Genomic DNA, 12,542 nt, shown 5'->3' with positions numbered 1-12,542 from the left:
AAATATATTTCTTGTTTTGTGAAGCAACCCTTTTATAGCTGTTTAGGCTCTTCACGCAGAGAAATCAACCCAAGTGATTTGATCCTTGGATAAAGGAATTAGTGATCCTATTCCCAAGAATAAGGGTGGAGCTGTTGCTTCTTTTCTTGTGCGATGAGGCCGCATTATCAATCAACAAGATTGTTACATTCAGTGGGATATTCCTTCTTTATTGGCGCAGATATCCTTTCCTTCTTGAACTGATTTAGTACAGCTTGAGAATCTCTTGTTCAGCCACGATAATATTTGTCATATAGTAGTATCCAATTGTAGGGCTGGGAAGTCTTCACTGAGTTAGACTTGTGTAAGCCCATCTCGTTTGGGCTGCCTTGTGGGCTCTTTTATTCCTTGTGCGATTCAATTATTATATCTGCATAAATAAAATTGTTATCATAAAAACTTGACACTAACAGTTCCTGGGAACGCAATAGCTTGCTCATATTATATTTTTATGAAGAAATTCATTAAATATTTATAAATGTGTGACTAGGAATCCCGTTATTATTGATAATTGTATATTTAACTGAAGTCACTGAACGAAAATTGAACAACATTTTTCCCTGCTACTCCCTTTTGTTGTTGGTGAGGTCAGAAGTATGTACATTATACAATATGCCTCTTCAAATTTCCCTAGTGTTGACACAGTAGAGGGAGGAGGGAACCAAAGGGTTTTTTAAGGTTTTCAAGAGAATCAGTTGCAGATTAAAAATCTTACTTATATCTATAAACCAAAAATAAAAGGGCTTGGAAGATGTGTCCATGAAGGGAGAAACAGCCCAGCAATTTAATTCCACTTTGCAACTTTCATTATTTTAGAACCATCTAATATCTTTTTTTTTTTTTTTTTTTTTGCCTTCTCTTTAATCTTGTTTTGGCAATTACCTATTCACTTATAGTATTATTATTTTGCTCAACAACTTAATTAGACTCAAACTGGGGTGCTTCCTCTCTGTACAAGTTCACAAGAAAATTCCATCTCTTTCATCAATCTCATAGTTCTTTCATTTAGAAAGAGAAAAGATCTAATCTTCCTTTTTTTATTCTCCAACAAAACTTTCAGGGGAGCCATCTGACTGAACTGAATAGATAACTTTCCTCTTTATCCTTTGTTTTCCCCTAGCCTTTCCTTTTTGTCTTTGCACAAATTTCAAATGTCTACTACGAGTCTCCTTAGAAACTCAATGCCAATGATTGCTATTCTTGTTCCACCATACTTGTTAATTGTCAGTCTTTCAGGTTATGGTTTTCTTTCTATTTCCATGATATCTTGTGTTTTGGTTGTATCTACTATAGCTTTCTCATACTCAAAAGAAAAGTCAAGTATATTGAAGAAATCAGTCCAAAATGGTAATTCAGACAGATTCAAGAAGGTTTAGCAGAATATCGAACTGGAAATGAAAGTGTTACACAGAAGAAGGAAGTAAAAGATCATGGGGTGACTCAAAATCTATGTTGCTCGGACTCTCCAAAAATGATGCCGCAACTGTGCCGGAACCTCCAAACACGCACTACTACTGGAGGATCCGACATGCACTCGTAGACATTTTCGATGAGTCCGAGCGATATAGCTCAAAATGATGTTTTGGGTTCAGAGTGTGAGAGTCTTGATGGCCACTCATCTTCAAGTGAAGATTCTGAACAGAGCCCACATTGCTCTGATGGTTCAATTTCTGATGAGGAAAGCTTAATTGAAATAACCCTTCCAAAAGGGCACTTTCTTGATTCAGAAAAAGATACCAAGTTATCTTTTCAGCATCACCAAAAGGTATTTGCAGATTGAGCCCAAGATCCATCTTTCTGCAGCATAGCCTAGTGGATTACCAGCTGGGAGATATCAGTGACATGAATGAGGAAGACAATTTAATAGAGATTGACATATCCATGGGATCTATCAAGCATTCTGAATTTGAAATCCAAGCATGAGTTCAAATTTACTCCTTCTGACCCGAAATAACTTATCATGCTTCGCTTCTTGAGAGTCAATACGACTAACCTTTATAGCTAAATTGAATTAGATTTAAAATTAGAATTTAGGTATTCGGAAGCAACACAAAAAGTTGTTGAACAGTGTTGGTGAAAATGTACGTAGTTTGACTCCGAAAAAGGAGATATGATGAATAATTTGGAATTTTTCTAATGTCTAATTTGTTGAACAGTGTTTTTGATCCTTATGGATTTGTGCTTCTTACTCTAAATATTACTCCTTCCAGATAAAAAAAAGAATTACTTAGTAAATCAAGAAAGAATTAATCTTGTTTTTCTATATTTGCCCCTATTAAGTGTTATAAGATCAAATCGCAATGCCTATTTAATTAGGAGTAATTTAGTCAAATTACTTATTTTTATCTAGGAGTTAATATTTTCTTAAGGGATGTGCATATTTATTTTTTTTATCCGAAGGGAGTACTATTTAGGTGTTAAGAGTTTATAAAAAATGGGAGCCAAACTTCATTTTGCTATGGTATACTGCTGTCAACTGTGAAGTTTGTGCTGCCAATTAAAACCAATTTAGGATACCTATAGAAGCACTTGTACTGATGTGGACATTAGCTTTCTCTTAAACCACATTAAAGCATTATTAAAAGTTTAAAGGAACCTTGGCCAATAAAATAAAGATTATTCTACTTTCTTTTCTTTATGTCCTAATCTTCTTTTTGCTGTCATTTGGCCTTATAATGTTCCAGTAGTTTGATATTTAGTGAATCTTTAATCGCATCTGAGTCTTAAGATCAAAGATCACATGTTCTGTTTAATTTATTCATTTCCACTCGGTCATTTCAGATAGAAAAAGAACTGATTCAGATTCACAAATGTATATATCATGAATAGGTCTGTTCAATCATTTAAAGAACTTTCATTATAAAACTTGGATCTTTCTCAAATATTAGAAAATTCAAATTTGCACTTTAAAGGGCGTGAATAATTTTTTCCCTCCAAACTTTAGATTATAACAATTATCTCCTTCTTACCCCAAACTATATATGTATATTTCGCCCTTTTTAAATATTGTAAATTCCCTCTAACTTCTGTATAAAAAATCAAACTTCTCCCCTTCCTAATTGGTAAAACCCTTTCATCAGTCATTGAGAACCAACTGTGATAACTTATTTTACTATATGTAAGTTATTATTGTTTCAATAAAATACAGATAACATTCAGAAACATTTTATTTGGATAATGTCGGAGTACCCTGTTTTTTTTTTTTTTTTGGTGAACAGGAGTACCCATTAAGACTGACTAGGTTGATGAAACTTTAAACTACAAATGATAAGTTTATTTTAATGTACAAAATACAAGTAAATTTAAACATTAAAAAAAAAGGAATTTTTACATTATATAGCCGCCAACTAAAATAATGGCCGAAAACTGTATATTTTTTGTATATTAATTCGATATATAATATACTATTCTACATAATTGATGTATATTTTTTATATATTTGGCTAGCGGCTATAATTATTCTTGTCTAGCGGCCAAATGTGTTAAAAGCCCAAAAATTAATGACCGAAAGCAAGAATTTCCACAACATGCCTTGGTTTAACAAACTGAACAAACCTTTACAAAAGCATCAATTAACAGTCACTGAACATAAAGTTTTCCCCCTTCATTCAACACAAGGCTAAAAGCTTAAATGTCATCTTGAAGATTATTTGTTCTTACAACATTGATTTTCACTCAAGCCTCCACCAGAGGAGTGAAAAAGAAAATGCCACCAAGCCTGTCATTGCTAGGTGAATTGCCACCATAAACCAGCAGCCCCTCTTGGCCATCTCGTCGTCCAGTAGCAAAGGCGCACCACCCTCTTGGCCCCGGATGGTCACCACTATCTGTCCACTGCTTCCAAAATAGTGTCTCTGTGTCAAGTGCGTAGACGTCGCCTGAAAACTTCCCAGCACCCATGTGACCTAAGTCACTGGGGTCTATCTCACCACCATAGATTAAAATGTATTTTCCAATGCCAACTGTTGAAAATACACTCCTAGGAGTAGGTTTCTCACCATTTGTCTCCACTTGCACCCATTTTTCTTCAATTGTGTCAAAGTAATGCACATCATCAAGCTCATCCCCCGAGAATCCATAGACAACCCAGATTTTGCCTAGGATCACAGTTAAACCAGGTCCACCTCTTGGTTTACAATTTTCCCCTGGTACAGGAAATTTGATCCATTTCTTATTGACAACATCATAACCCCAAAGATCACTTAGTCTTCCAGCATTTCCACAACCACCAAAGATGTAAATCCTCCGATCATCAGCAGTCATCGAGTGGTAGCTCCGGTGAGGAGGTCCATCATCTCCGCTAGACAATAAGGTCCATTTGTTGGTAGTTGTGTCAAAAGAATAAAGCTCGTTAAGCTCCTTATGTTCAGCATCCCGGCCACCAAAGACATAGATAGTATCCCCTACAGTGGCCATAGTGACACCTACACGACGTGGAGGGACATCCCCAACAGCATCAGCCACGGACCATTCTTGGTCATTGAGATCAAACACGTATACTTTGTTGTCAACAGGGACACGAGGTGTGAATTCACCCCCAAAGCCATATACCTTTTGTCCTACGATGGTGATGGCGTGTGAGCTTCTCGCCCCAGGTCCAGCCCCTTTCTCCTCCAGCTGCATTTGGAGGGTCCATGTCAAGAAGCAACAAGAAGTTTAAAATTGGCACATTTCCACAGCCTAAGAACTTGAAGGAAAATTGTAATACTATACCATTTACGAGAAGGAAAGAAACACCATCCTAAGTTTATGTAGCAATACCATGACATACTCAAAGTACAAAGACTGCAAAATATAAATTATTTGTAGAAATCATCAAAAGAAACAATTCATCATTAAGGCAGAACTTACATTTCTGACAAAAACCGAAACCATGGTGATCCTGAATGTGCAATTGCTAAAATATGAAGTTGTTTAAAAAGTTCTTGGCATCTCATATTGGGTCCTAACCAGAGGCCTAGTATTCGAGCTTAGTCTCCTGACTTTTGCTCCCTATTCTTGGTGATTTTTTTGGGCATCTTCTACTGAACAAGGCAGGTTAAACTCTAGCTTAATCCCCACTAATATAAGCTTTTTAAGGTATATACTCGTAGTCACATCCTATTATCAATTCTATAAGAAAGAACACAAGAAGTATTTTTTCTTGAAGCTACCAAAAAGACCGCCTATTTGTTCGTTTATCGAGTTTAGCTCAAAATTATAAATTACGTTCAACTAAAGACAACAACGACAACATACCTAGTATATTTCAACAGGTGGGGTGTACGTAGAACTTGTCTCTACCTTGGTGGGGTGGAGAGGTTGTTTAGGATAGAGCCTCAGGCTCAAAAAAGTCCAGCTAAAGGTTGTCAAGAATTTAATACCAACTACTAATACCTATCACGATTGGTACTGCAGGTACTTTTACTGTGTACAATCTTAATCACATAACTGATCCCCTCTCATTCAGGCTGAAATCACGTCCAGAATACAAGCCCTTTCTTGAATTTACCAACATGAGTTATTTATGTGATGTCAATTCTTCAAATGATGGGTCCCCCCCCCCTCCCCCACACACGTAACTTTAACAAGAAGATTGACATACCCAGACACTGAATTTAAGAGATAATGAGGGTAATATATCACAGCAATGACTAAGTATGGTGAGTAAATTGCTCCCGTTTGTTCAATCATTTAATTAATAAGCAGAGTCATTCTTTGATAAATGATCATTAAGATTCAATGGAATTTGATCAATCCTATTTTTTATCAAGATATGAATTAGATTATCTAATTCAGAAGGGAAGAACTTGCATCAGTATCTCAATTTCATTGAAATATGAGTTTGATTCACACTCCATGTTCTGAGAAAAAATTATCTATCTGAAAAGAAGAAGAAAATAACACATAGTAGGTCAAATTAATAGGGATATGAGCCAAAACCTTGATCCATTTGCCTTGTGTTGCTGCAGCCATGCTTAAAAACAAATTTGTCACAAGCAATTTTCTACTATCGTGGTGTTTTATTTTCTCTTTCTATCAACCCCTAAGCCTGATATTTAAATACACTTTCATTTGTCTTATGTCATGGTTTAGTTTAGTGCTCATCTGTTAAGCCCCTGCCTAAACTTGCCCTTGAAATTGGACAACAATTACAAAAACCAGTCTTTTTGTTTTTTCCAAAATCTACGGTCGTGGACAAGGCCTTCCAATTTGTATATATTAGTTCCCTGACTCACTATGCAGCTATATATATTTTGGGTATAGTATTTGCTACTTGTAGTTAACTTTTATTTTAAAAATATTATTTCTTTAGTTTATTTTATGTGACGGTATTGTATGGTCTAGCACTTTTTTGAACCCCAGATATAATGGGATTTTAATACACTGTGAAAGAGATTAATTCCGTGATTATTCTCATTGATTGAGTTGGTAAATATACCATAGTTACAATGTCCTATTAGGATACAAACTATACTAACCTAAAATAGAAGATTTACAAAATATTCTTTTACTACATATTTACACTATTTATCACACCCCCGCAGTCGAAACGGGAGGTTTACGAACGCTGAGACTGTCCCGAAAATCTTCAAATAAGACCTGTGGCAGTCCTTTAGTGAAAATATCGGCGAGCTGATATCGGGACGGAACATGAAGGACACGGACGTGGCCGCGCGCCATCTTTTCACGAACAAAATGTATATCCATCTCAATGTGCTTGGTGCGCTGATGTTGGACTGGATTTCCTGACAGGTAAATGGCACTGACATTATCACAATAAACTAAAGTAGCCTTAGGGATCGGACAATGTAGTTCCAAGAGAAGGTTACGTATCCAGCATGATTAAGATACAACATTAGCAACCCCCCTATATTCTGCTTCCGCACTAGAGCGGGAAAGAGTAGGTTGGCGCTTAGATGACCAGGATATCAAATTATCTCCCAAAAACACGCAATAACCCGACGTCGAGCGTCTGGTGTCTGGACATCCCCCCCCCCCCCCCCAATCAGCATCAGTGTATGAAACCAAATCAGTAACTGAAGATGAGTAGAGATGCAAACCATGATCAAGAGTACCCTGAATATACCGAATAATCCGCTTAAGAGTAAGCATATGCGTATCTCGTGGAGCATGCATATGAAGACAAATCTGTTGTACGGCATAAGAAATATCCGGTCTGGTGAAGGTAAGATACTGAAGAGCACCTGCAAGGCTCCGGAAATGAGTGAGATCGTCACACAGATCGCCAGGAGAGGCACTGACCTTCGGTTTAGTGTCAACCTGTTATAGCCCGTATCTTGTGTGTTTGAAAATTCCAAAGTCGTCGTGGAAAGTTAAGAGCGAGACCATTTTCAAAAATTATTTTAATGTACAAGTTGGTTATGGATGTTATTTATGAATATTATTGTATGGAAATATTGAGAAAGGTTAAGGGTAAAAAGAGAAACTCACAAAATGGTAAAATGGTAATTTCACAAGTATTCAAGAAAATGGAAGAATTCCCTAGGAAATTAAAAAAAAAAGGAGCATGTGACCATTTTATAAGTGAAGGGGGCAAAGTATAAATATGAATGGACTAAAGTGTAAAAGGGAAGACACTTGGTCTTCTTTGACCAAGTGAGAAAAGTCAAGCAAAGAAAAGTAAAATCAAGAAAAAAGAAGAAAATTCTAGAGAGGGACCTAAGTGCAAATATAAAGGTGGTGGAGGATATATATATATATTGAGAGTTCATCTTTTAGATGAAGAAAGCAAGAACAAAAAACAAAAGAAAGGAGGGGGAGCAACTCAAGGCCATTCGGCCAAGAGGGTGCCAAACCCACCCCATGAAATCTTGTCCAAAAAAAATTGTTTCTTCATGTATTCCTACTAAAATTATGGTCCTCTTTAACATGGTACAAGTATTGGAGCAAGAAACCCCCTCTTTGTTGCAAGCTCATGATCATAATTAAAGGAGAAGTTGAAGGAAAAAGGTAAGAATCCAATCTTCTTATATGTATTATGGATGGTTATGCATGTTGTGATGTATAGGAATGAATGAAAAGTATGGAAATGTTATGTGTTGTGTTGGCCGAATGATGTGTTGTTATGTAGAAAAGATGAAATGATTCTATTTACTAGTTTGATGGTTGTGTTGTGAATTCCATGATGTAAAATGGATGAGGAACATGAGATCATGCATGTTGAAGTGTGGCTATGTGTGTGGTGTGGTGGCCGAATGACATAGTGTTGTGTAGAGATGGTGAGTTAATTTTTATTTAGTAATTTAATTGTTGTGTTACGGATTTCATGATGAAAAATGAGAATTTAAGGGGTTAAAAATGAAGTTGTGCTTGTTTGTGGATTATGGAAGGAGTTAGTGTGACTTTGGTGTGGTTCCTTATAATTGCATGAATAATATTGTTGATGTGTGGTGGTTATATTTCATGAATATGGAAGAAAGAAAATGTCGTTGGATTATGTAAAAAGAGCTACTAATGTTGGAATGTATGTTGAATGGAATGTTAATGTTGTCGATAAGAATTGTGGTATTGTTGATAGTTTGGCCGGGTCGAATTCCCGGGATTGTTGTTGATTAAAATTGGCCAAGTTGAACTTGGTGGGATGGCATATTTACAGGGGAAATGCTGCCGAAATTTCGGCAGACAAAGTGTTACTTCAAAGAATTAACTTCTAAAGGCTCTAATCAAGTTTTGGTAAACATGACCAATTTGTAGATTTTGGCGGATTTGGAACGTGAATTTGGAGTCGCATAAGAAGCAGAAAAGGTATGTAAGGCTTCACCCTTCCTTCTATGACATGTCTTAGACGTAATATGTTGGATAAGAACCTCGGGGACTCTTCTACCCTCCAGAATCCGCACTTAAAGTTTCTCCTTTTTCCTTCAGTAGGATTGAATTGAAAATGTTACCAAATGTTTGAAAACTCCCTAACAGCTAGAAATTGCACCAATGAGACCCGACTACCATAAAACCCTCACAAGTAACGCCATGACATGTAATATATGTAAATTTGGTACGCCGCCTCATTTGATCCGAGGTGGGCCCACGGTTTCCCGGATTTACCTTTTTACTCCGCTTGACTTACTTTGATGCTGAAACCAAAAGAAACCTTCGACCCTTATTCCATTACCAAATGACAAGTACTGTACCTATCCCAACGAGACTACTTCCATGATAATAATGATAACGATGATGTCAGAAAGGAGGATATGTCTAAGATAAGTACAACAAGAACGATTTCATGACTAAGAGTCTTGAGCTAAGAATCTAATGTGAATGTGAAAGTGTTATACTAGTTCTTGAACCTCAATTCTATTCCTTAGCTATGACACTAGTTTCTAAAAGACTTCAAAACATATGAATTGGCGGTTATAATGTCCATGATTTCATTCTATGCTCTCTCTTAAGGCTATTTTCCGTTGGTAGTCTCGCCTCAATTATCGTTCCTTCAAGGTGAGATAAGTGACCAGATTATTCCATAATGTAATTGGAGGATTTCGACCTTACGTCACCCCGATGGACACATGACTTTCTTTGGGCTCTCATGCATGCCAATTGTATGATATATGAATATGAATGTGAATATGTATATGTATATGCATATGTATATGGGGAAGGGGAAGGGCCACTGTTATATAACCACCTGATTCAGCTGGATTTCATCCCGGACGCGGGATTATGGGAGAGCCGGATACGGCGTCTGTATTTGTGATATATATATATATATATAATATGTTGGGACACTGTTGGGTAGGGGGGGTGGTAGAGCCGATGTACTCGGCGTCTGTGAATGTAAATGAAGGACACCGTTTTCTGAAATGTTCTGTTTTCTGTATATGTAAATAAGAAACACCGTTTTCTGAAAAAGAAACTAAGCATGCATGACATCTGCAGAAAGGCACTCATATGTACAGGTTACATCTGTCCCAGGATAAGCTCCTTATGTCTATTCTGTTATTGTTTATACTGTATATTCCTTATTATGGTGCTATTCATGCTTTACATACTCAATACATTACTCGTACTGACCCCTCTTTTTCGGGGGCTGCGTTCATGCCGCGCAGGTACACCAGATGAGCCACAGCTATCATAGAAGATGTTCCAGCGGAGTTGGCAGGCTCTACTTGTTCTGGAGTGCTGCCGAGTCAGAGTATCCGAGCCATGATGTTTGTTTGATGTTAGAGACTTTGCAGACAGAGTCGTGGGTATAGAGTGTCGATAATATGTTATATCATAAAGTCCATGTGATTACAGATTCTGTTTGATTTGAATACGATGGAAAAAAAAAGAAAAAAAAAATCTCTTGAAAGTTTTACTATGTTTTCCATTTTTATTGATATAAAGAGTCTAAGGAAGTTAAGTATGTAACAAGAGTCATCGGGTTCGCTCGGCTCCGGATATGGGGTCGGGTGCCCATCACACCCTAGTAAAGTTGGGGTGTGACAAAGTGGTATCAGAGCAGGTCGGTCTAAGGGTTGTCTGCAAAGTCGTGTCCAGTAGAGTCCTGTTTATGGGTGTGAAGCCGGCCACATTTATAAACAGGAGGCTGCGGGGCATCTAGGAAATGTTGACCTTCTTCCTGTCTCAGATCGTGCGATAGAGCCAAGCCATAGGAAATGAGATTCCTGGTACTAATCGTTAATTTTCGCAGACGCCCAATAGCGACGGAAAAAGGCGAATGGCACTATGGTAAGACACAGAGGTAAGTTGGGGTATTTGTTCTGTTACTTGGGACAGGAAGTTCTGAATGGCTGGAATTTGTCATACAGCCGTATGTTCTGTAAAATATCATCGATAATTGTTACGTACAGCCCGTGAAGAGTAGGAATGGTAAAGGAGATTCCGTAAGAATGGATACACCTGACAGGAAGGCGCGTGGAAAGGAAATATTGCAAACCGGCAACAGGTGAGATGCGTTGTTCCAGAAAGGTCATGGATTTGGTATGGCAATGGAGGTGTGAACGTTACTATTGGGAGTCTGGAGGTCCAGGACAGGGGGTAGCCATACACACGGGCGGAAGATGAACATCGGGAGCCAAAAGGGTAAAACGGTAATTATAAAAGAAAGGACGTGTTACGAAAATGTTTCGGAGCCTGTAAGACTTCGACTTGCCCCAGAACAGGTAATAGAGGTCATGTGAGGAAGCTGACGCGAAAATATCAGCATAAGACACCGAATTCCAGCGAAGTTTGTGGGTTAAGCGTGCTCAGGTGAGAGCAATTCCATGATGGGTGACCCCCTGGGAAGTTGGTAAGAAATTTTATAAATTGAGACATAAGAGACAAACGAAAGGTTAGGGTAGTCTAAGGAAAAACTAGAGTGTATGGGATGGTTGGAGACCACAAGGAGGTACGTAGGACGCGACAAATTAGATTGGTGAAGAGACAGAAAGTGCATGGCAGCCCGGGAATTAAGATAGGCTTGAACAGCATTTGGGCGTACTTTGTGGGATAATTGATAGTAATTATATACATATATATGTGAAGATGTTGAATATTCCAAAATTATTGTATAGGTGAATCTCAGAGTTCCAGTAACCGACACTATGACAAGGAAGGCATTAATTAGACAAAGGAATCGAAGCCCGAGTGATAGCGAAAGTAAATGGTACTGGTGCTATAAGGTAAGCTGTTAGTGCTTCTGGGACAGATTAAGATTGGAGAATCTAATACAGTAATAGTTGGAAAGGAAAAGGGGTGAGTTAATGGAGAATAAGGAGACCAGAGGGCACGGAAGGGTCAACGATAAGAAATCGCAGTGAAAGAAAAGTAAGAAAAGGTAGTGAGGGAAAACCCGAGAGAAACTATCGACGAGACACGAGACTACTTGGGCCAAGAATTTAAAAAGATAGGTGTGAGAAGGGATAGAGTGTGGCAATATAGATCAAAAGGGAAAAATGAGGAGTTTAAGGATCGATTCCAATAAGTAGGGCCAAAGGAATAGTTTCTAAGTTTAGAACCCATATGAAGACATAGCAAGAGAAGGAAGATACTCGAAGGCGGTCAGCATATAAGGGGTCCCCTAAAGGGGGGGGGGGGGGGGGGAGACCATATTAGACCTAAAAAGGAATTGCAACACTATCAAGTGTCAAAAAAAAAAAAAGGAAATCTATTAGCTTGGAATCAAAGTTTAAAATATGTCGGCATGTCGCAAGAAACTTGGGAGAAGAGTAGAAGCGAAATAACAATGAGTGTAGTAAGAGATAGACCTGCGGATAAAGAAATAGCCTACGGCTATATTGGATCGTCAAGTAAGGATTGCGTACTAAGACATGACTACCGTTAAGGTGCGGTGACGAGACAATAATAGAAAAGAAAGGACCCGGAAGGAACAAGGATAATGAGGTGACACAGTAAGTTAGCAAAACCTATGACATGGAGCAATGACTCATGAAAGGTCAAGGAGTTCGATTATAAGAAAAATAAGGTAAAGGATAAGGAACGAGCATGATGGAGAGAGCAGCTATAAAAGAAACCCATGACATGGAATGAGGACTCATGTAAAGATCCAGAAGTTTGAT

At 37.9% G+C, this 12,542-nt stretch overlaps 2 protein-coding genes across 3 annotated transcripts; one reads left to right on the top strand and one right to left on the bottom strand.

Annotated features, from left to right (window-relative positions):
- Window positions 1-220: 220 nt before the first annotated feature.
- On the top strand, window positions 221-2,241 carry LOC132640502 (uncharacterized). The gene is made up of 2 exons (XM_060357112.1): window positions 221-1,810; window positions 1,843-2,241. The coding sequence occupies exons 1-2, from the start codon at window positions 1,589-1,591 to the stop codon at window positions 1,960-1,962; spliced, it is 342 nt and encodes a 113-aa protein (XP_060213095.1). The 5' UTR covers window positions 221-1,588; the 3' UTR covers window positions 1,963-2,241.
- A 1,315-nt stretch (window positions 2,242-3,556) lies between these two features.
- Window positions 3,557-6,132, bottom strand: LOC132640500 (thiohydroximate-O-sulfate sulfur/sulfate-lyase (nitrile-forming) NSP5-like). 2 transcript variants are annotated; one of them, XM_060357109.1, is made up of 2 exons: window positions 5,962-6,132; window positions 3,557-4,656 (listed from the first exon to the last, which is right to left on the bottom strand). In XM_060357109.1, the coding sequence occupies exons 1-2, from the start codon at window positions 5,992-5,994 to the stop codon at window positions 3,715-3,717; spliced, it is 975 nt and encodes a 324-aa protein (XP_060213092.1). In that variant the 5' UTR covers window positions 5,995-6,132; the 3' UTR covers window positions 3,557-3,714. The 2 variants fall into 2 exon arrangements, with proteins under 2 accessions (XP_060213092.1, XP_060213093.1); XM_060357110.1 differs by lacking the exon at window positions 5,962-6,132 and adding an exon at window positions 4,891-5,541.
- Window positions 6,133-12,542: the final 6,410 nt, after the last annotated feature.

This window comes from Lycium barbarum, chromosome 5, assembly GCF_019175385.1.
Source record: "Lycium barbarum isolate Lr01 chromosome 5, ASM1917538v2, whole genome shotgun sequence".
Classification (NCBI taxonomy): Eukaryota; Viridiplantae; Streptophyta; class Magnoliopsida; order Solanales; family Solanaceae; genus Lycium; species Lycium barbarum.
The sequence above is the reverse complement of the archived record's forward strand: the minus strand, read 5'-3'. Positions and strand labels throughout refer to the sequence as shown.

What these genes read in the sequence shown, in the direction of transcription:
- LOC132640502 (XM_060357112.1), top strand. Translation starts at nt 1,589, where the DNA reads ATGAGTCCGAGCGATATAGCTCAAAATGATGTTTTGGGTTCAGAGTGT. An exon ending in AGCATCACCAAAAGGTATTT is followed by an intron (nt 1,811 to 1,842) that starts GCAGATTGAGCC and finishes ATCTTTCTGCAG; the next exon opens with CATAGCCTAGTGGATTACCA.
- LOC132640500 (XM_060357109.1), bottom strand. Translation starts at nt 5,994, where the DNA reads ATGGCTGCAGCAACACAAGGCAAATGGATCAAG. An exon ending in CACAAGGCAAATGGATCAAG is followed by an intron (nt 4,657 to 5,961) that starts GTTTTGGCTCAT and finishes CTCCAAATGCAG; the next exon opens with CTGGAGGAGAAAGGGGCTGG.